We start from the raw sequence: 24179 nt of genomic DNA on the forward strand, positions 1-24179 counted from the left end.
CACGTATCTCCTGATGCCAGAGCTTGGGTTAGGGTGATGTTATATGACGCACACACGCGCAGAATTCAAAGCCAGAGCCCCTCAGAGGCCGTATCACGGAGCTCTGTGAGGGTTTTTTCCTCTTACTGTAAATGGCTGCAGTGTCTGTCATACAAATCCATCCATGAATAGCCTTGCACACACACACATATAATCACGCTTGAGTTCCGGTTGCAGTGGGAGCTGTAATTTCATTTCCTAACTGTATAGTCACGATAATGACCTCTGTAGACATGGGTTCTTGTGGTTCTAAACAAAAACAAAACCAACAAGGAAAAAAAAGGAAACCCAAGGAGTAATCGCCCAGGGCAGCAACTCCTCCGAGTGTGTGTTGCAAGCATGTGATCTTAATTTAGCACTACAGAGCCTGTGCTTGTTTCCTGAGCTTCTGCAAGTGCTGAGCAGCATCGCTGCTGGTGAAACCCATCTGAACCCGACCTCCTTATAAAATTATGTATTAAATCATGTTATAGGCACAGACTATTTTTTCACTCGATCGCTTTCCCTCACGATTAACTCATTCTCTTCCCGACAAGAAGACTCCAAACTCAGCAGGCACCGTGCAGAGTTCTAGAACTAATTTTTATCCAATCATCTGATCTCATGATCATCTGGGGTTTTTTTTGTGAACATTTATTTGATCTGAACATGCCAAGACAACACCTAATCCAAGTGCATTAATGTGTCCTAAGGTCAAAAAGAGCTATTAAAAATTAAATAAAACTATGTCCAGTGAAGTCTAGGTATAAATCTCAAACTCAGATGGGTTGACAAAGGGTTGCTGGAAGAAAAACAGTGTGCTGCCGAGCCCTCTGCACTGTAGCTTATGTCCTTCAATTACTTCTTCATGCCACAGACTAGAGAGGCAGAAACCTAAACCTTAAACCCCACCAGTGTCAGTTCCTGGGCCGCACAGGGCAAACTGCTCCCAGGGCATTACGACAGCATCAAAATGCCTGGAAAGAACAGGCTACAGAGGTCCACCAACTGTAAAGAGCACAAGGACCTTTGATTACCTCAGTGGCTAACAACATTAGCTCTCCCAGACCTTCCTGAACCTCCAAAATAAATAGAAGAGGGTAATGTACTCCTACAAAAAAACCCTGTCAGTAATGCCTGATGGCTGACTGTAGTTATCAAGCAAACTAAAGGAATTATCACAAGACATTCAAGCAAACTTTATGTCACTTATTCACAGTGCTCAGCTGCTCTGACAACATTTAGCTCCCCCTTTTCCCCAACGCCAAGGATGTCCAAAGAACAACCCTCCCAAAACGCAGTGACTCCAGTGCCGTTCTCCACACACAGGATTTCAGCTCCTAGCACCAAGGCGGGAAGGAGCAAGTGCCAAATAAACTCAAGGTTTTACAATCAGCACTAAAATTAAAGTGTTATTTATAAAATGAGATATGACAGTACATAATGCCACAACCCCTCTGGACTGTGAGTTGGGAACGTTAAGAAGTCTGTATTTACACAGGAACAGATAAAATTAACTGCAGGTGCCTCCCTTCCCATAGACAGTGACTTCCCAAAACAACACACTGTTACTAAAACATAAAGGAAACTCTTCGCATTGACATTTCTCAAGACAGCATCACAAGGCTTATCTCATCTATCAGTAAGGATAAGAAAACACTTGTTTTGCCTCTCAACCCTTTCACAAGCTACGTGCTCATTGGGAGCTACGGGGAACGTCTCTAACTTTTCAAACCGGGACTGGTGCCATTTGCAAACCCTGTGTCCTCGTCTGCTTCCCCCAAGGCATCCACCCAGCCAAGAACAGCCATCACAGCTTAAACCAACAGAGACACTGGTACTGTTTGGATGGGCTAATGTGAGTTTAGAAAAGATAAAAGGCTTTGGAGTTGTGTGCCACCTTGTCCAGCGTCGATAATGGAGGATACGGAGGCCAGTGAAAGCTGTTGCTGAATGCAGATAGTGGGAAAAGGTTGAGCTCTGTTGTTGATAGGGGAAAAGAGCAGAAAAAGAGAGATGTCTCTAGAAACACAGTCTCTTCTATGCCAGCCTCCTGCTGTTTAGACCGTGGAGTAATAATCTATATTTGTCTGTGCTGTTGGGAGCAATTCTCTGGAAAGAGAAATTTACTTATATGTGAATTATGCCAAGGAACACAGAAAACTTACTAAGAGGAACTCATACATATATCCCTGACTGCACACACACACATGCTCTTTTATTTATGTAATGTATAAAAATATATTTACATATGTCACCTTAACATGGAGAAGCCTGGAGGAAGTCACCAACTGCAATGGATTCTCAATGCCTTTGGTCCCTTGCTCTTCATCACCCTTAGAAATCATCACCTTTGCACAATAGCTTCTCCAGCTGCCACCCCAAGGACACAACACAGTCCCTGTGCCCAAGCATACAAAGCCCTGTGTAACTTCACATTCAGTGTCTCACCTCTGTAGCTGGAGTTAGTAAAATAGCTCAAGTACCACCTCTTATTTTCAGGGACAGGACTTCTTGGGCTACAAACCTCAGCTCTGAAAGTCCCTCACCTTCTCCTATTGAATCAAGAGATTTTCTAGACCTTTCTGTTTCTTTCCCTGGAAGTACTTCACTGCTGCTCTCCTCTGTCACTCCAAACATTTACAAGGAGAATTGGATGTCTCTCACTTGGCCGTGCCTAATATTATCCAGATAGAATAAAGATCAAAGAAACATTTTCCTTTCATGGAATTTAAGCAGGGCACATGGTGTTTACACCACGGCAGCAAGCCCCTCTATGAACTGATGAAGTTACAGGGCAAACCATTTCCCTCTGATGAGAGCTACAGGATAAAGCTGAAACAAAGATTAACACTCAAGCCTATGCCCTGTTTTCAGTCTCCTAGTGCCTTTCAATCAAGCTGATTGCCCAAAGCAGGCACAAACAACTTGCTGAAATCTGGCTAAACTGCTGGCAATCAAGCTCAAAATACCAAAACATGGAGTTTGATTTGAAAACACTGCAGCACTGTTGAAGGCAGAACAAGTGTCACAAAGTGCACGCAAGGATAGCGACGAGAAGTTGTAAATACTTTACCTAGTACCTACAACCCTCCTGTTGTGCCACTCTCTGGCAAGCAGATCAAGCCTGCTCCTTGTACTTTGTGTTCAAAATTACATGGGAGCTTAGCACAGCATCAGGGATTGAAAATAACCACCAACTTCTGCTTGTTTTTCTTTAATGTGCAACCTCTTAAATTGACACTAGGTCTTCAGGCAAAATCTGGAGTCCCCAGACAGTTATCACAAAGTATAATGCTCCATGCAAATCAATACTATCTCCAGGCTTTGCTATGTCAGTGCCTTTGATGGCTTATAATTGAAGAAGATTAAGAAGCCACTACTGCCATCCCTCAGGTAACCAAGGATTGGGAAGCCAGAATTTTCTGAGCTTCAGCCCTTCTGACAGTTATTTGTAAAAAAGCCATTCAGTGAAATCTATCTCCCTACACAAAGGGACAGAAACATTCAGCAATCTAACCTCTGGGGAACGTGGAGCTTTGGAAGTGGTGAATTTTGAAGTAGTTTGGACATGTACATCAGAAGAGATCATTTGTTATTTAGACCAAGACCAGAATCTTCAAAATGTCATTTGAGGAACTCTTCTGTAAAGCTTTGCTCACCATTTTACTCACAGCTGTGAGGGTGCTTTTGATGTTGTTATGGTTTGTTAAATTTCAATCCTGATTACAACCTAAAGATTTGGCTTTGTCATTCAATGGTTGACATGCCACCTGGTAGACTCATGAAAGCTCCACGTTAATATTTAACTGTATATTACTCTTTCCACTGTACGGCATCTTGCAAACATCCCTGTTCACTTTAACCTACTCCCATCAAACCTGCTTGCTCAGACTGTGATCCCAAGACCCAAGAGAGTCACAGTGAAGTAATCCAGGCAGCCACAGATGTCCTAAAAATAAGTGTAATTGCATGTAAAGTCTCTGTCCACATTGTATTTTGAACACAGGTCTCCACTCTCTAAACCAGCAGGATGTGAACCACCTCCCTCAAGCCAGGTGACCACAGCACAGTGCTTGGGCACAAGCTTCTCATCAGACCAATTTATCTCTTAGTGACAGGCAGCAGGGACTGACCAGAATAACAAATCAGCATCTTAGTGCTGAATGAGAGAAGATGCTGCACCTGGCCAAGCCTTAAAAGAGAACTATGAGAGTTGGTATCTACCCTGCTGAGAAAGAGAGACAAATGGGGACAGGCAGAAGTTCTTCAGTGTAGGGTGATGGTCTAAGAACCAGGTCCCTTTAATTCTTCCAAATGAAGGTCTAAGAAAAGCTATTACTTTTACCTACAAACCCTGTCTAGAAAATGAGGAGCGATACAATCAAAGCACGAAGAGAAATGTATAACCTTTGCTTTCTGCAAAGATAAGAGACAGGTAAGATTGCTTTTCTCAAGGCCACAGAGGAGGATGTTGTAGTAAACAAGGCATGAAAGAATGAAAGCCAAGTTAATACATTCAGTCACGTGAAAAGTTGTGTAAAATGTAACCTGGACACGCAAAGTAAGAGCAAATCTCCACCAAAAAGGACACACAGTTTACAGCAAAGCTTAACTTACAGCAAAGCTGTCCACAGCCAAGAAAGGTAATGAGATGGGCGGAAGTATAAGATTAACCACAAGGAGATTAAGCTGATAACTAATGATCTCCACAGAAATGTCAGACAGAGGTTAAGATTTTAATCTGGACAGATTTCACGGCATAGTCATGAATTGTAAACATAGATGCTGAAACAGAATTTGTGTTTGTGGATGAAGACATTGAAAAGAAGCAGAGAGAAAGAAAGAATATAACTTATTCCACATCCCCTCCTGCTCAAGAAGTCAGAGGAGATGGAGAGAGAAAGATCACCTGAAGGCCAGTTGTACAAAGAAGTATCTGAAGGATGTTTTTCCTGTGAAGCAGAGCTAACGAGCTCTGACAACCAGATTCTTTTTCCTTAAGTTACCAAGATGCATAAAGTGTTCCAGTGCATGGTCACTTAGCATGCTGCCCAAATCCATGCTAGACACGGAACGGCTGTGGTAGGAATCAGATCACAATGCCAGCCTCTGTCCCTCTGCACCACGCCAAGGGCAGAGGGTTTCTCTTTGGGCCAAGAGAGGCTGACTACCAGAGAAAGGAGCAGAGGGAAGGCGACTCAAAGTCTCAAGCAGACTCTATAAGCAGGCAGCAGCCTTGGAAGAACTGCTGCTGGTCAGCTGCCTGCTCCCCAACATAACCTGTGGCTGGCAGCAGGCAACCTGGTAGGAATCAAAACAGAGCAGTTACAACCCAGGCGAGCAGCCAGTGCACAAAAGGATTCACCAGAGGACTAACACATACATCCTGCTGTTATCAGATGCATTTCCTATGTCGATACATCTGAACTAAACACTGTAAAGCATGTCTTCCAGTAATTTCACAGGCATCACAGATTTCTCTGAACCTACAATCATTGTTTTCAAAATCAGATTTGAACTGTGGGATGGAGCAATGTGTGCAGTGTCTCATTACTGCACACACTAGTATCAAATGTATAGACTATACACACCCATATAATATTCTCTCAACCACTCTAGTCATTTTGGCCTCATCAGCTCATGCCCACTAATTTATGCACCCTTCTCTCTTTGCCCAAAGCTGCAAGTATGTTCTCCACAGTTTATTTCTAGGTATAAGAATTTACTTAGCAGTACTGAAATAGATACTGTTTGCTGTCCCAGAGCCGGGCAGTTGAGACCTCTCTATGAAATGTATTTTTATTTACTACTTGCCCTTGTCATCTGTAGCATACCATCAATGCCCATTTTAAAGTAATCCTATGCAGAATAATATGTGGCCCTACACAAAGTACCCAGTTCAGCTCTGTCCAAACATCTATCTGCCTGATTGCTTCTCGTGACAAACATGCTGCTCCCTGTACTTTTTGATCTACAGGATGTGTGCTGTGCCACATCACTCTGCCTCTCAATAAAAATGACCAAGAGGCACACAAATACAACCCTAAGGAAAAACAAACGGCAACAGATCAGTAGAAAAACCATTAACTACATTGCACAAACCACCCTTAGACGTTATTGATCCATTTTCTCCTGGCAAATGATGCAAGAGGAAGTTGTAACATGAAGGATTTTAATCATAAACTAGCTACACCACCCCAACAAGGCAACTGAAGCTTCTGAGGTTATATTAAACTCAGGGTAGGATCTTAGATTCTCAGTCTTTCTTCACAAACAGTTAATGGCTCCAATTGTTAATTGTCAGCATTGTGAAAATTCTGTTTCATTTCATGCCTGTGCTTTGGTAAGTTCTTAAAATAAACCCCACTATGGCTGAAGTCAGGTCGTTGGGTAATAAGGAAGTTCAGCAGTAGCACAAGTCTCATTATCTGCCATTAAACTACGCTGGGCCGTGGAGAGAGACAGGATCTGCTTACACAACATCAACTGTGCAGGCGTGTGCTAAAAAGCTTCAGCTTTGAGGATGTTTATCAGGGAGTCAAGATACAGTCTAATCACCAATCCTCATCAGTATTGTCCATTTCAGAGCAATTAAGACTATTCAGAGATGGTCTAATTGATAGTGTGAGCCTCAACACCTGCTGAAGCCTAAATGAGGTAATCATTGTGTGGGGTGGGGAAAACTTAGGGAAATAGCCTCACAGTGAATACAGTCCTCTGGGGGGGAAAACATGACACAAACTAGCATTATTTAGCATGAAGGAGATGGGACTTTCCGTGTTTCTCCAGAGACAAAGAGTATTTTGCTTTAGCAAACTATGAAGGTTTCAAATCACAGCACAGAGCTGCCATTACCAAATGCAATCTTCAACTGGAAGGGAGCCAAAGAGGTTTTCATGATGCCACTCAGTCCATCCACCTGTCCCAGGCTGGATCAAGTATGTTACCTAAGATACTGCTGACAGTTGTTTGTCTAAACTCATCTTAAGTTCTGCCTTGAGGCGCTTCCTGCATTTGCCATCAAGTTTACTGAAGTGTAGCCTGCCAGCAGGTCGCTCTGATAGCTCCGTGTTAAACAACCACCGAGACACAAAGAGGCCTGCAGAGCCACCCAAGAGGCCAGTGGCAGTGCTGAGAAGAGACTGACAGTATCCAAGCCCATATCCAGTGTGCAATCCTTCACACAAGACTCAGTATGAAGCAAAACACTTGAGAGTTTATTGGTGAGTCCTGCTCAGTCTCCTTCAGCATCAAAGCAAGGCTCAGGTTTGAAACCGTGCCACTTGCAATTAGGCTTCGTGTGGATGGATGTATTACTGGAGTGGATAGCCACTGGCAAATCTGAGCACTGACAGACCTAAAGCATGTTTAAAACACACAATCTGGAGTTCTTTTTGTTTTTCACAGATTAGAGCACGTGGAAAAACAACATACTCTTCCCCAGTGCTGGTCAACAAGAGCTCTCACGCGACTCCTCCTTTCACCAGCAGAGCCATGCAAAACATGAAGACGTTTTCCTTATCACACCCACCAAATTCACACACTGTACAGGCTCAAAGGAGAACACTTTCTATTTCCCAGAACAAAAACTGACACTTGATGCAGATATGTAGTTTTAACAGACTAGTTCTGTGGACTAGAAACTTGATACTGAAGCACTGAAAGAGCGGCCAAACACTATATAAATTATTTAAGCAGCCCTGGAGATAAGGTTATTGGAGTGGGGAAGATAAGCCTAAGGAAAAGGCAATCTACATGACATTTCTTTGGGTAATTTAATAATTGCAGAAACCTGCTGATAAGGTGAGAAGTTGTTTCAGATAAAGCCTCTGTTTCCACATAAATGCTTTTTCATTAAGTCTCCAGGTAAGGCTGCTACTGCACTGTGTGCTTTCCCTTCTGCCAGAAACAGAGCATGCAGATTCCTCGAGCCTGAAATCCACACAATTGAATGAACAGGGGAAACAGCTTATTGAGCTTTAAAGGCTTTGCTTCAAATTCAGTCTTAAAACAAAAGCCTTATTCCTTTAAGCTCCGTTAAGGCTCCACTGGGCGAGACTTTCAGACAGTCAGGCATCACATTGAGGAGCCTGATTTCCTCTCTGGCTTTTGGGAGCCCTTGAGGGGTACTTATAAGGGAGCTCTTGGACTCATTCATCCCAAACTGAAGCTGTGTAAACACATGCAGTAGGATCAGCCTTTACTTCAGGAAGATGATGTTTGGAAAAGACTGAAGACTAGAAAACACAAATCCGATCTGTCTTATGAAATCATTGCTGTTACATTTTCACTACCCATAGAATACAATTGATTTGTCTTTGCAGAAAAGACAAGACAAACATTTGTTTGATATTGAAATGTCAGTGAATACTTAACACAAGTATTAAAACCCCTTGCAGTGCCTTAATGCAACACGGCTGCCTAAAGAAGTTTCAAATGGTAACAGAAAAACGCTCAGCCATCTCATGATGCCTGCTGAATTGCATGTGCCTTATTCCTAGGAAGCCCAGGATATGGTAAAGCTTCTTGCATCATTCCTAAGGTTTCCTAATCATGTCTTTAGCTGTGCAGGAAGATTGAAGCCCACCTGCCAGTGTAAGCATTCTGTACATTACCTCCTCAGTCACAGAAAGCTGCTGATATGACAGAGTTGTAGCACGATGTCTGAAGTTTCCCCATGAGAGATTTCCAGATGCTCAGTTCAGGGCAATAACTGGAACTAGATTTTTTATCTTTTTTTTTTTTTTTGGTCACTGGTTGCTCAGTAAAGTCTCAGTTACTGTTTTGAGATATTTCTTGCAAGCCAACAGCATCTCACTCACTATCAAAAGCAAAGCTGCCAAGTGCAGCAGCTCTCCTACAGACAGCAAATAATCCTTCCCTTGAACACACCCCATCAGTTTCAGGCCTCTTCACATCAACAGGGAAAGAAAACCCAACAAAAATCAGGCAGCATACAGGCAATCCCATTTTCTGTCATGCAAACTGCCTTGCACTTTTGCCACATGAGAACATTACATCTAAAGAAACACAAGGGAAAACTTGTTCCCTGTTGAGGTGAGGGAGCCCTGGCAAGGGCTGCCCAGATGGGCTGTGGAGTCTCCTTCTCTGGAGACATTCCAAACCCACCTGGATGAGTTCCTGTGTGCCCTGCTCTGCAGGTTCTGCTCTGGCAGAGGGGTTGCACTGGATGGAAGGTCCCTTCCAGCCCTTGAGAGTCTGTGATTCTGTGATTTCAGCACTGAACTCTTTACTCTCAGTAGGAAAGGTGCATCTATTCCTGCACCTCTGAAACCCTGTGTAGAGGCCAACTTCTCCCTCACCTTATGCACAGCACCTTCAGTGTCACTGCTGTCCCTGCCCACAGCTACTAAAGCCTTACAATAATGCTGTGTGCTGTTAGTATAATTAAACCTCCATAGATACAAAACCAGAGAAAACATCAAAAATTGAGTTGGAAACTATGGCTACACAATTCTGAGCCACGCTTGTTTCCTTGCTCTACAAACCTTCCATTCCTTACAATCCTCCAGTCCAGGAGACTCTATTTTGACAGAGACCAACCTCCTCCCTCTCTGTACCAGAGAATTTACTTTTTTATGAACAGTAAATGAGGACTCATGATTAGGAGTTGGGCTAAAACGAACTGAGAGGAGCACAAAGAACCAGAAAGCCAGCAACCTCAGATGTTACTGCTGCTGAGCCTGCAGATAATTTTCTGCTTGCTACCTACGTTGCCTTAACCCTGTACATTGACTTAAAAACCATCAGTCTTTCCCTGTAACTTGAGCTTGAGCTCAGCTCATCATGTCAGGGCCTTGAAATTCCATCGTGGCCACATACCAGCAGCAGCAATTCTGTAGGAGTCTGGAGTGACCAGCAGTAAGATGTGCACATCTCCAGAAGCCTTCAAATTGCACAGAAAACAAAAGACTGGAGTAGTTCTAGGAAGAGATTAATGAAATTCCACTTACCCAACTAAAAAAAAAACCTTGCAAGTTTTACAGCCTTCACCAGACCAGTCTTACAAAAGTCACTGTCATCATTCTGGCATATGAACAAGGGTCATGAGCAGCAGCTCAGCTGTCCAGCACGTGCCAGTGCTGGAGCAACCACAGCATGAGACCTGCTGTCTGCAAAAGCTGCAACTGCCCACTCTACAGCACACAAGTATTTCTTGACATCATCGAAAAAGGCACCTCATGTGACAGACAAGGTTAAAATCCCGTTTCTTTTTCTCTGGAGTGCACTGAAGTGATGCCAGTGAAACCACAGACACTCTGACTTCTTTACAAATATGTAGAAGAAAATTAACCCCAACATTCTGCTGAATGCTATTTTAAGTTTCTTTACAACTCTTTTTTGGGATTCCTTTCAATAGATCTTCTTCCTCAGAGTGTTCAACCTCTCCAGGTGCCCAGGAGGCAGCTCTGGCCAAGTAAAATACGAAAGTATGTTCTCAAATTAAGGAATTCACACTGAGAGTGCTGAGCTAAAAGCTCCTGCTTAGTACAGAGCATCCTCTTGCCCTGCCTGTCACAGAATCACAACATCTTTATTCACAGTCCTGACTCTGTTTTGAAGGAAGGAGAAGGAAATTCCATACTGGAAAACTTTTGGGAGTGAACAGGTGCTGAGCTTCCCTGCTTTGCTCCTTCAGCTCATTTAAATACGGATTCACCAAATGAAAACATTATACTCACTTAGCCAACATTTAAAGAACTTAACACAGAGCCAAAGTTAATCCTCTATTTGTTTAAAATGTCACAAGCCAGAAGAAAAGCAAGGCTGAGGACTTTCAAAGAACGTCAGCCCAGCCAGCACAGTGCCCCCCAGTACCCTCACCTAAAAAAGTCCAGATAAAGGCGATGAACACACAGGGTTGTAATTCAGAGTGTTTCAGCAGCCAAGCCACAGCATGCTGCTTTGGACACTTATGCTGTGCCAGCCACAAACTTTGGATCAAAGCAGCAACTGAAATAACTACAGGCACGTACCAAGCAGCTCAGCCAGGCAATCCCAGGCACTATTCCCACAACTTCCCCCCCTACCCAACTCACTTTTTCTTCCAGCTAACCAACAGCCCTAATTAAGAGGCAGAAACATCCCAGCAAGTTCATTCACACCCCCCCAATAGGAACTCACACACAATTATAGGATATAATTGGGAAGCATGATCATTGAACTTTTAACCAGCTATTGTTGCAAACTGAGACAAGGGTTAGTTTTGCTTCCTCCAGGACACAGTTGGTTATTCACCAGCTCTGCAATTAATCAAAAGGTCCCAGAACCCTCAAAGTTTCAGTTAGAAACAATCTTTACACTGGCCACACCTGGGGTTTTTTGACCTTTTTTGTGTTTTGGTTTGTGGTGTGGGGTTTTTTTTAAACACAAAATTTATTTACAGAGGCAATCCCTGTCAAATCCAGTTCCTGATAAAGATGTTTCAGAGAGCTTTGCCAAGGGACATATCTCAGTTTGTCTTCTCACACACACTGAATACATTTCTTTGTATGGACTCAACTGTTCACAATCCCTTCGAAGCTTCTACAACAAAGATTTTCAGTTCCTCTCCCATAAAACAGAAGAATGCTATACCATCACACACAAACTCATTCTGCTCTGTTTTGCCTCAATCCAGGAAATGGCATCAGAATTGCCTTTGATTTAGAATATTTTTACAGCTAATTAAAATACAGAATCATTGTTCTGCTTTTATTAAGGAGAGGTGAAGGAAGGCAAACATACAGGATATATAAGCTGGACAATTCCTTCCTCCACTTCAGGCACCAATGCACCCCCAACATTCAGGAGGATTTGCTCTGAATGAAACTAGTCTCCACATCCCTCAGCAAACGTATCACAGAATCCCCAAATGGTGGGAGCTGGAAGGACCCTGCAGAGCTCCTCCAGTCCAATCCCCTGCTAAAGCAGGTTTCCCTCAGTCAGCTTCCCCCCTTTCCTCAGGGGCACAGGAATGTGTCCAGGTGGGTTTGGAAACCTCCCAAGAAGGAGCCTCCACACCCTCCCTGGGCAGCCTGGGCCAGGGCTCCCTCACCTCAGCACCAAAGGAGTTGCTCCTTATGTTTAAATGGAACTTTTTGTGTTCCAGCTTCATCCCATCACCTCTTGTCCTGTCACTGGGCACCACAGAACAAAGACTGACCCCATCCTCTCAACACCCACCCTTTAGTTATTTCTCAGCATTGGTAAGGTCCCCTCTGAGTCTCCTCTTCTCCAGGCTGAACAGCCCCAGGTCCCACAGCCTTTCTTCATAAGGAAGATGCTCCAGTCCGCTGATCATCTTGGTGGCCCTGCACTGGCCTCTCTCCAGCAGTTCCCTGTCTCTCTCTTGAACTGGAGTGCCCAGAACTGGACACAGGACTCCAGCTGTGGCATTCCCAGAGAGAGGAAGGAGGATTTCCCTCAAGCTGTTGGCCACATTCTTCTCAACATCCCCCAGGATGCTGCTGGCCTTGGCCATGAGAACACACTGCTGGCTCACATTGCCCACACTCTTGTTGCATCCCAGGCTGCCATTGGCTCTTGCCCACGAGGGCACGTTGCTGCTAATGTTTCTTTGCTGTCAACCATCGCTCCCAGGTCCCTCTCCTGGAGCTGCTCTCCAGCAGGTCACCCCCAGCCTGTCCTGCTGATGGGACTGTTCCCAGACTCAGAACTCTGCAGTTGCCCTTGTTGAACTTCAGGAGGTTCCTCTCTGCCCAATTCTCAGCCAGCCCATATCTCCCTGAATGGCAACACAGCATTCTGGTGAGTCCTCCCAGTTTGGTGCCATGAGGGAACTTCCTGAGAGTCACTCTGTACCCTCATCCAGGTTGTTCATGAAGATGCTGAACAAGACTGGCCCCAGAACCTGGCCCTGGATTGGCACTGTGGAACTCCACTGGCCACAGGCCTCCAACTGGATTCTGTGCCATTGATCACCACCCTCTGGGCTCTGTCATTCAGCCAGCTCTCCATCCACCTCACCCTCCACTCATCTAACCCACGCTGCCTGAGCTTTCTGATGATGATGTTGTGGGAGACAGTGTCAGAAGCCTTGCTGAAGTCAACGTAGATGCCATCCACTGCTCTCCCCTCATCCAGCCAGCTGGTTATGCACTCGCAGAAGGCATCAGGTTGGTCAAGCAGGATTTCCCCTTGGTGAATCCACGCTGACAGCTTCTACTAACTTTCTTTTCCTCAGGTGCTTAGCAATGACATCTAGAGTGAGCTGTTCCATCACCCTTCCAGGGATGGAGGTGAGGCTGACTGGCCTGTCATTTCCTAGGTCTTCCTTCTTGCCCTTTTTGAAGACTGGAGTGACGTTGCACCAGGTGAACCATTTGCAGCTCTCCCATTCATCCACTACTAACACAGGTTAACTCTGTTGCTCAGTTCAGTTTATTACTCTTTTGTTTACAGTCAGTGACTTGCCACTCCTATATCCATGCCCAGAAAAAAGCACTTAGCAATAAACGTCTCAGGCAAGTGCAGTCAGCCTCCTATGTTTTATCTAACATGGGGTTGTGCATGTTGCTCTGTTTAAGCAAATAAGGTAACTCAGAACTGTTCTTGAAGTGGCAAAATAAGCATTCCACCTGAAGCACCCTTGGCATGCCACCTGTGGAAATCACAAGCAGTCAACGTCACCACTGAAGATGGGAGGAGAGATCTGAAAACACCTTCCAGTAACTCTTATGTGGAACCACTGCTGAACTCCTCTCAGCCTCCTCAACAACTCAAACACTGACTCAAATAACAAGTGTTTTGGGGAAAAGGGTAAGGATGAAAGGATTAAAACGGCAACTCAAACCAAACAAGATGAGAATGTCTCCAGTTTTCACTGTAACAGCTGCAAAAGACCTCATTCTCCTTTTGAACTGATCAGAAACCTTTGCCTTGACAAGACCTCTGTACTCTTAACTCTGAGGAGAATTCTCTATATCTACTGATTATTAACTGTTGGATGAGCTAGTAATTAGTTCTTGCTATAATGCTGTAAAGATGGAACAGATCAGACAGTAGCTTCTGTCTAAAGTGCTCACTGAGAACTGGGACGGGGAAGAAAATCTTCAATCCCTTGCATTTAAGTCAAGGTGCAGCAGTGAGGAAGCTGAAGAAACAAAAAGGGTGGTGAGGCCACGGGAGCTGTCTGAGTGGGTGTTTCTCAGTGTCGTGGTTTAGGCCCATCAGGGAACAAAGACCACGATTAGCCTCAAGTACCGAAGAGGCTGAGAATTGCTCGAGGGCAGGGAGGGCTTAATTGCCGCTTAAGGTTCAGGACAAAGCAGACCAGGCCACTCGGTTTGGGGAAGAAAAAAAACCAGAAAATAATTTAATGCAACATCAACTAAAACATACCCACAAAAACCCAAAACATAACCAAAACGAAACAACACAGAGGAATACGTCAATGAAGAGTCCAACCAGCCTTTTTAAGAACACCTTCCCGCCACACCTCCCCTCTTCCCGGGCTCAGAGCCCTGATCCCGGGGTTTTTACCTTGCCCCCCCCGAACGGTTCGGGGAGGCAGGCAGTGGAGGTCTCAGTCAGTCTGCTCCCAATAGCTTCTGCCGTCTGTCCCTCCTCAGGACGGGTGAACTCCACACCAGTCCTCCCTGCGAGTCCGTGGGGTAACTCACACGCATGGCAGCCCTGCACGGGCTGCTCCGACGTGCACCCATTCCAAAGGCTGCAGCTCCTCTCTGCCTCTCGTGTGGGGCTGCTCTGCGACGTGCAGGCTCTCCAGCACGGCCTGGGCCATGGCCGTCTCCCCACACAGTCCCTCGCCCGTCCGGGCTCACTCACATGGAGCTGCTGGTGGCTCTCAGTCCTGCCACGGATCTCCACAGGTTTCAGGGACACAGCTGCATTCTCGCCACGGCCTGCAGAAGGGTCTCCACTCCACTGCTCCTCCTTCCTTCCTCCTCTGGCTGAAGGGTCCGCGTGGTCGCCTCCATCTTGTATCCCTCTTACACCTCCTGCCTCGCATTTCAAATTCCCGTCCCCTAAATAGTGATCGCAGAGGCGCCAGATTGGCCCACCCGGGCCGGAGGTGGGTGTGAACCCAGGAGCCGGGGGAGGGTCCGCAAACTCTTTACCGGGTCTTCACTGCAACCCGCTCCCCCTGTTACTAAGCCAAAAGCTGCTCCTTGCTAAACCAGAACACTCAGCAAGCTGAAATTGTACATATTGAAATCCTACAGTCTCTTGTCACCTCAGATTGGTGGAGGAATGCCTAGCTGGATGCTTCTTTTGGTGTTTTTGAAGCAAGTGCTATACTCTTAACTAGCCATTTGTATGGAGTGATGTTTCCACCTCCTCTTCCCTTGATTCTGGGCTGTATCGTACCACCAAGCACCATAAATCTCTTAACTACTCTTAATGAGCTAAAGTGAATTAGTTTAGGATGTCTAGCTGCTTGCAAGCATCACAACAGCCCCAACCACGAGCGCTACATGCCCTCAATAAAGCTGTCTCTTTGTCCATCTGGCATTTGTCAGAGCTAGGGGGGAAAAAAAGGGCAGTTCTTATCAAACCTCCAAATAAAAGGAGCATTTCCACTTCATGTGGAAACATTTCTTTTGTGTTTGAAGCTTTAAAAATATCTTGCCCTTGAGGCTGACTAAGCCTGTTCAGTGCTTCGAGCCCCCTTTTCCCATACAAAGGTAATAAAACTAAGCTTATGGTTACAGAAATTCCCAGCACATAAAAATTACAGGAAGCTGTTGCTAAGTAATATTTCTACCTAAGTAAACATCACAAAACGTTTCCCACACACACCTCTGAACTTTGCTATTCAAACCTGCCCTGAAGATGTTCAGAGTTGCAGAATTTCTTCTGGCATCAGTCTCTTTAAAGCACTTGCTGCCGTCTCACAGCAGTTGAAAGACATTTCAGGCTAAGCAGTGTTGTTTTTTTTCTGAGTGCTTTGTGTTGCTTCCACCAGGAAACAAAGCAAGCTACTAAAGCTACTCTTCAGTCCCTTACCTGTCCTCAACCTGCCCCAGAATTTTCCCTGCCTAATCACAGGAAAACTGAAGAGAGATTTTGATGTATCCCTAATCTCTAGACCTGCCCCCTCAACATCAACAAAAAATCTGGATAAACATTATTATTTTCATGCAGTGGTGTTCTTCAACAGCAACCCTGCCTGTCAATTACTCCAGACTGTCATTCCTTCTGTCAGCTCCATTTTACTGTCTGTCCTCTTCCATTGACCCAAATGGTTTCATTTACTTCCCACTTTTCTTTTCACGAGGCTCATGTTTTGCAGCAAACCCTGTATAGCACTAATTGAGAGGCACAACTTTTGTTTTTATTGCATAAAGTAAGACTGAAAAGAAAGAGTCTATCTACAAATCTGAAATAGCCCATACTCAGGACAACTTGGATTTCTTGGCACTGTGGAGTCCCAAGATCAGACAGATAACAGACTGCTATAAAGGTTTCATTCAGGACCAATAGGTGAACTTGAATTTCACCATTTCCTCTAAGGAACAAAGCTTGTATTTCAGATATCCATCCTTACATCCCAGGTATGCAGCCCTTCAGTATTCACCAAGGGCCTGTTATTTGATCATTCCACTTTTCCTTCCTATTACCATACTCCACTGTCAGATGACTCAATATGCAACTAACAGGCTGAACCTGTCTTTATAATTAGACCATCAAAACCATCAGACTGCTTCAGATTATGTGCAGACAGAGAATCACAGAATCTCAAGGGCTGGAAGGGACATGGAAAGTTCATCCAGCCCAATCCCTCTGCCAGAGCAGGACCACCTAGAGTAGGTCACACAGGAACTCAGCCAGGTGGTGACAGCAAAGAGACCTGGCAGGACATCCTATTTCAGAGGGAATTGTCCCTTCTGTGAGTGCAGTGACAGACATACAGCATTTTTATTACATTAAAAAAAAAATCCATGTGGAAAAAAATGCAAAATATGAAAATCATGTTTGGCAGATCTGGAGTGAGGTCTAGGACGTGGCATTTCCCACATTTTTGCTGTCTGCATTCCTCAGCAAAGACGCTCTCTGCACGAACCAAGAACTGCGTTTTTATGGCAGTAAGAGTGTGGATGTTCAAAAACCCCACTTATAAAAACTCTGGGCTGGAAAGGTAAAAAATCTCCAGAACAGCACTTGGCTGCCATAAACAGCATAAGGCTAGACCCAAATTCCAAACAGACTACATACTTCCCTCCCTCCCTACCCAAAATATAACATGAGTTGGACTTAATTGAACTGATTTGCTTTTCACACCAACACCAGTAGTTTAGAAAAAAGAAAACTTGGAGGAAACATATCCTGCCATCTCAGGCTCTGGTACACCCACCTACACATCTCTGCACTCACACACACGTTCCTCGCTACTGCAACTGGGTTTTTCAAAGTGTGCAGCTGCTCACAAATCATTTCAGTTCCTTCCAACCAGTTTCATCCACAACCTTAGAATCACAGAATCAGAGAATGGTGGGGGTTGGAAGGGACCTTTAGAGCTCATCCAGTCCAACCCCCCTGCAGAAGCAGCTCCCACCTAGATCAGGGACAGGAATGTGTCCAGGTGGCTCTTGAAGGAGCTGCCACATCCTCCCTGGGCAGCCTGTTCCAGTGCTCTGTCACCCTCACAGTGAATATCCTCACAGTGAGCACCCTCTTAGCTCTAAGATCTGGAAGAAGATCCTTTACTCTGTTGTCTTGAACATGTTATCATCAACAGAAAAAACCAATCTGGGCTGGAGTTATAGCTGAAAGGATGATTCAGAGACTTGGATGTGTGCCCCAGAGATAATTATATGCTGCAACTGAAAGTTAGTTTTGGAGTTAACTGGGCTATCTGCGCTGATTAAAAGAAATAAATACCAAAGCTGCATGAGCAACATAAGATGTGGCAGAGGTAACGTGAAGGAAGCAGGCAGGGGAAGGTCTGGGACTGGTGTGGAAGAGACAGAGGACACCCAGAGACCTCACTCCAACACCGATCCTTGCCACCTCCCTTCCCCAGCCACACGAGACCTTTCTGAGGCATCTTTCAGCCTCCCCACATGTGCACTCTCAAAACTTCTTGCTCCTCTGCTAATTTTCTCCAGCAAGACTCAAAGCTTAGCAGCCTGAAGAAGCTTGTCAGCTTGGGGCTTTGTCAACTGACACACACTCTGTAACATCAAAACAGTCAACATTTACATATTCTTAAAGGATTTGTTTGTTCTGCTAGACAAACCAGCAAACAAATCCGGCCAGCAGTCCCGGAGAAGCCCTGCCATCAGCTTAAACAGCAACAACGTCCCATGCAGAGATGCAAACCAAAAACCAGCAAAGCTGAGATTCTGTTCCCAGGTTTTATAAAACAAAGGAGGGGTACAACCAACCTGAACCACATCAAACACATACCCAAAAATGATACTGAAACTGCCAAATTGCTACTGAAAGAGCAGAAATAAAAGATAACACACTTTAAAACTAGAAAATGGGAGACTTTGGGACAGCCTTGGCTGCTGGAGATCCCCAGAGGGGAAGATTTCAGTACATTAATACCCTCTGTATTGGAAGTTGCTATGAGGCTCTTCAGCTAAGGAAAGCCAAAGTACAACTCACACAAGTCCTTAATAATTTTGACAAGACAATTACACACACTAAGGACACGTTATGGCTGAAAAGAGAGAACACAGGGATTCACTAAATAAATGTCCCTTCATCTCTACCTGAGTTGTTAGCATGCATGCCTAAAGCCTAGAGACTACTCAAAACAAGCCTAAAAGACTACTCCAACTATTAAAATAACTTGAGAGGCATAAAGGCAGGTGTCCTCAGATAATTCTGATGCCAGAACAGCTACCAAAAGTACAAATCTTGGCATTCAAAACCAAGCTAAGCTTTGCTCGTGAAGTGGTTGTGAGACAGCACAGCAGCGAGAGCACTGCTGCTCTAAACCTACAAGGAACATGGAAAACCAGATGAGAGCATCTGTATAGAATTGCTTTCAAAATCATTTTCAAATTCAAATTTCAACTTCCAATTCAAGTCAAATGGAGTTACTAGCTTGGCTGCCTTCAGTAGCTAAGGAGTGTGTGGTACTGTATGGGTATCGTCTAATAAAATGAGCTGGATTTGTACAAGAGGCTCAGGAGTGGAGACTTCTGCCCCAATGGCAAAACACTATATTCCTACAGATTTCATGGAAACAGGCAGTCGTGTAAAGGGAAGGAACCAATAGCACAGCCCCAGAAAATTCACAGCAATGAGAGACATTATGAATGATCTGGACACTGAAAACGTTTCAGTTTAGGTCTTTAACCTCACAAAATAGCAGAAAACATTGAACACGAATGCCTAAGAAACCAGGTTCCTGTGTGCCAAAACACTTCATAGCCCAAAAAAGCCCTTCATAGCCTTGTTTTTCACTTTAAAAAAGGAACACACATACACACTTGCATCTTCTTGCAAGCAAGTTATTCTGGCAACAAAAAATAACCACTTTCTTTAAATGGCAGCTAGATGATTTTGGGGTGAGGAGTAGCAGAGGGAAAACCACATTAATTTCATTAGTTTATGCATACTGGTAGGAATTCCTTCTCAAATCTGGCAATTTGCACTCAGAATTGCCCTTTAAAGCTTGGCAAGAAATTCCCTCCAGGCCGCAAGTTGCCTAATTTTGTCTGAGGACACACTGCTTCAATTGGATGTGTTACCTCCACAAAAACAGGCAACCCTAAGTGTGTCAGTTTTACCTCATTTCACTTTGGTCCCTGACAAGTCAGATTTATCATCAACTAAAGTAAATATATCATTAAATCTAAACTTAAGCTCAGTTCCAAGTTTGGAAAACACAAATCTGTGTGAAATTAAAAGTGAACCTAATACAGTTCAAGAACTGGAGTTGCAAAAGCTTTCTGAACATACATAACCCCTGAACCACAACCCCAGGGTCAAAGTCCAGTTATTCCACCTTCTGCTATTTTCATAGCCTCCTGCTATGGGCAACCCCTGTCCAGGTCCTCTCTCCTCCTTCCAGCCACTTACTCTACTCAAAAGTTGCTCACTCATCCACATATCTCACACCTTTTTATGGCAGGAAGGCTTCAATGAAAATGCAACTGCACCTTTCTAGAGTTATTCCATAAAGACTTTTCCCCAGGGTTGTGTTTCAATCGGGGCTTTTAATCTCCTACCCAAACCCCACCAGTGATGCTCTTTAAATACTATACCAGATACCAGTAACACTCCCAGCCTGTTCAACTTGTGAGCTCTTGGCAGCCCCTAACTTTCCAGAGAAACCAAACACAATCTTTCTGAAGACGTTATGAAAGAAATGATACAACAGCCCCATCCCAAAGGTCTTCTCTTTATCTGTCTAATGTCAATTTTGAGCCTTTCTTTTAGGACCCTGTGCTTAAAGGCAGCAATTAATAGGTACCAAATAGCCCTCCAATAGGTTAAAAACTGAGAGCAAAGCCACAATTGACACACACCACTCCACAGACTCACCTCTCTGACAGCGATCGTGGGTCCAGCAGCGTTCAATGAAAATGCCATTTATCACCGTGGGTGGACAGTTGCTCTTCCCTTTCACCGTCCCTGGACACACATCTCCACACTCCTCCTTGTCATCCTTGTTGGCCACGATGTAATTATCTTCCACAGAATCCAAAATCCTTGACCAGTCGATCGTGGACAAGTAACACAGCTCGTTGTTCTTCTCGATCCGCACGGCGCCTCGAGTGATGTTCATCAGGTTGTAGAGGCCGATCTCCTTCAGGTGAACCATCTCAAAAATGACCAGTGCGTAGTTAAAAAACAGGTGAGTTCCTCGAATCACAGTGAGGTTGGGGAAAAGTCCCTTCAAACTCTCTAGGCCATACACTCGGAAGAGAAGCAAGTAGTCTGTGATCATCGTCAGCTTGGGGAAGCTGAGCTCGCGGAAATCTTCAGGCTTGGTTTTAAACATCAGCAAGATTTGCAAGTGGCCCTCGATCACAGTGCAGTTCTCAAGCATGTTCAGGCGGGTCAGGTTGTTGCGAATGTCCATGCTTCTGCAAACTGGAAGGCAAAGAACAAGGAGTTGGGGCTCTTTGTAAGAACAGGTAATTGGTTTTGTTTTCTAAATACCCAATTTGATCCAATTGCACCACAATATACACATAGAGTCACAGAATCACAAGGGCTGGAAGGGACCTGCAAAGCTCATCCAGTGTAACCCCCTGCCAGAGCAGCACCACCTACAGCAGGGCACACAGGGACTCATCCAGATGGGTTTGGGATGTCCCCAGAGGAGCCTCCACAGCCCATCTGGGCAGCCCCTGCCAGTGCTCCCTCACCTCAACAGGGAACAAGTTTGTCCTTGTGTTTCTCTGGAACCTCTTCTGTTCCAGCTGCCCCTTGTCTTATCATTGGCTCCAGCCTCCTCACACCCACCCTTGATGCATTTGTAAACAACAATTTGTAAAACCCCTCAGTCTCTTCTCCAAGCTGCAGAGCCCCAGCTCCCTCAGCCTTTCATCACAAGGCAGATGCTCCACTCCAGCATCTCTGTGTCCCTGCACTGAACTCTGCAGCAGCTCCCTGTCCTTCTGGAACTGAGGGGCCCAGAACTGGACACAACATTCCAGATGTGGTCTCACGAGGGCAGAGCAGAAGAGAAGCAGAACCTCTCTGACCTACTGCCCACAGCCCTTCTAACCCACCCCAGGATGCCATTGGCCTCTTGCCCACAAGGGCCCGTTGCTGGCTCCTGCTCATCCTGCTGCCCACCAGCTCCCTTTCCCCTACACTCCTTTCTAACAGTTCATTCCCCAGCCTGTGCAGCTACATGAGGTGATGCTTTCCCACATGCAACACTCTACATTTGCCCTGGTTGATTTTAGATTTCTCTGCCCAGTCCTCCAGCCTGAACATGTTGCCAGGCCCTTTTCATTAAAGCTTGCTTCAAATGGTAACAAACAAACCTTGAGGAACATTCCCTGGTATATGATTACCAAACAGGACTGAAAGAGTATTTCATCACTTTTTTTGTGCCATCCTTTTGTGATTCTGGGTATTAGCTCTGTCACACTGCAGCTTTAACACCAGCCCTCAGACGTCATTCAGCATTTACAACAGAAAGACACGTCTGTGCAACACGGGCTGTTTTCTTTAGATAGTTGCCAGCGACACACCTACCTCATCTCAGATTGTGCAATTAACGCCATTGGATTAGAGGAAGTAATTTAGAATGGCTGCAGGGAGGGGAAGATAGGGAAAGAGTAATGGCTAGGAAGTGGTAGTGCCTCAGAAGAGAGCAAAAAAGCTGGAAATACACACTTGCAAGAGGATGCCCCACACTCTTGCCCAGACTTTGCTGACAGGAGAAATTTACTGCACTGGTAATTTTTAGCCCAAGCATTCTTTTCAAGTTAGGTGTTTGGGCTTTTTTGTTATTATTTTCTCCAGGTTGCACACTTCCCTGACTTGACTATGTGGATGGTTTATTTAGTAGAACCAGTAGCCCAATGAACCAGCATGGCCAACAAGCAGACACAGCATAAACTAGAAGGTAAACAGAATAACATGGACCCAGGCACTAGAACAAGGAAAAGATGAAAAAAGATTGACTATAGAAATATTTGTTTGAACTTAAGCCAGGTATGAAATGAAGAAGGAGATTTAGAGCCCCAGGACTGTGTCGTACAACAAAAGTCCCAGTGATAACCCTTTAAAGTCAAATTTCACGTGTACAGCAAGACCTTCACGTCCAAGGCAGAAGCCCCTGGAAAGACAAGCCTGCTGGCTAACATAATCACGAAAAACAACTGTTTCCCTGTCCAGGTGGAACCTTTTGAAGGTATTTTTTTGTAAGACTGTATCCATTTTAGAGCTTCTCTCTTTATTCTATAGCTGAGACAGCCCCCATGCCCTTCCCACCTTCAGAATTAAAAGCACAGCATCTTCACTCTTTTTGTCACTGTATGTGACAAAACTCACCAACTGTAAAATTATCACATCAAGAAATCACCCAGCAACAAGGCCTTACAAAAAGCATGTAGAGATAGATATTTAACAGTCAGGATTGTCTGACTCCTCCTGGTTTTACCCAGACCACTGCTGTGTGGGTTAAAGATAAATTCTATGCAAACACCTTCATGATCCCCCCCAAAAAAGGAAAAAACCCTGGCAACACTAATGTAGGATTTGATTTGAAGCAAAGTTATTGCCCAAAGGGTTTTTTTGGCACTGTATCCAAGTCATTTCAGAAACTGTTTTCTAGAAGAAAAAGCTAATACACACAGTGCCTCAAAGATCAAGGAGGTCCTTTTCAAAAATGGGAACAGAAATCTGATGACCAACTAGCAGCAACCCCTCAGCCCTGTGATAAACTGCAGCCAAACTGGACATAGGCCAGAAAGCTTTGTTCAACATCCCAGTCAAAATTCAATGCACAAGTCACCTGTGCAGCCAAAACTCTGATCAATTCAAAATGTAACTTGGTTATTATTTACTGCTTGCTGAGCACACAGGCAAAACCCAGCACACTAAGCTGGTACCCGTGACCAGATACTCTATCACAGTATAAAGGGCTAAGAGTAATTTAAATGTACACAGCTGACCTGAAGGAAAGGTCAAGAAATACAGCTCAGTTCTACAGACTATGAATTACTTTCAAGAATAAAAGCTCCAGGCCACAAAATGCATCTATACACTAAGCATAAATACCTCAGTCTTTCATCACTTTGTCTAGAATTAGGTGAGTCAGTAGGAATTGGCCACAAGCTGTCCCCTAGACAACCCCTGAAGCCACATAGCTATCCCTTTCAGCTCCATGGAAGAGAAGACAGCAAAAGCTTGAACTTGGATGAAAAGAACTGCAGCTGGGTATAGTCAGGATGAAGCCCTCCCAGTGCTGCAGCTGCACTTCAGGCTATGGAAATCTTCCTGTCATCGAGCAATGAAGCTGAGGAACCTCATTTGAAGGAGGTACCCTGGGTGGTCAACTGCTGTGTTTGCCTCATTGCATGCATCAGAGGGCAAGGTGCCAAGCATCAAGGAGAACCATGAGCCTGTTTGGCCAGGGAATTGATATGCATCCAGCAAAGCTTCATGGACAGCATTCTCTGCTCCTGTTTAGCAACAGGTCAATCCTCTGCACGCCTGGAGTTCACAGCACTCTCCCCTTTCCCCGT

At 44.8% G+C, this 24179-nt stretch overlaps 1 protein-coding gene across 1 annotated transcript in view; it reads right to left on the bottom strand.

Annotated features, from left to right (window-relative positions):
- The window catches only part of INSR (insulin receptor), a 62979-nt gene that overhangs the window by 32940 nt on the left and 5860 nt on the right, over nt 1–24179 (bottom strand). The window contains 1 exon segment of the mRNA XM_062014824.1: nt 20512–21063. Within this exon segment, the coding sequence (XP_061870808.1) occupies nt 20512–21063 (552 nt within the window).

Source organism: Colius striatus, chromosome 25, assembly GCF_028858725.1.
Source record: "Colius striatus isolate bColStr4 chromosome 25, bColStr4.1.hap1, whole genome shotgun sequence".
NCBI lineage: Eukaryota > Metazoa > Chordata > Aves > Coliiformes > Coliidae > Colius > Colius striatus.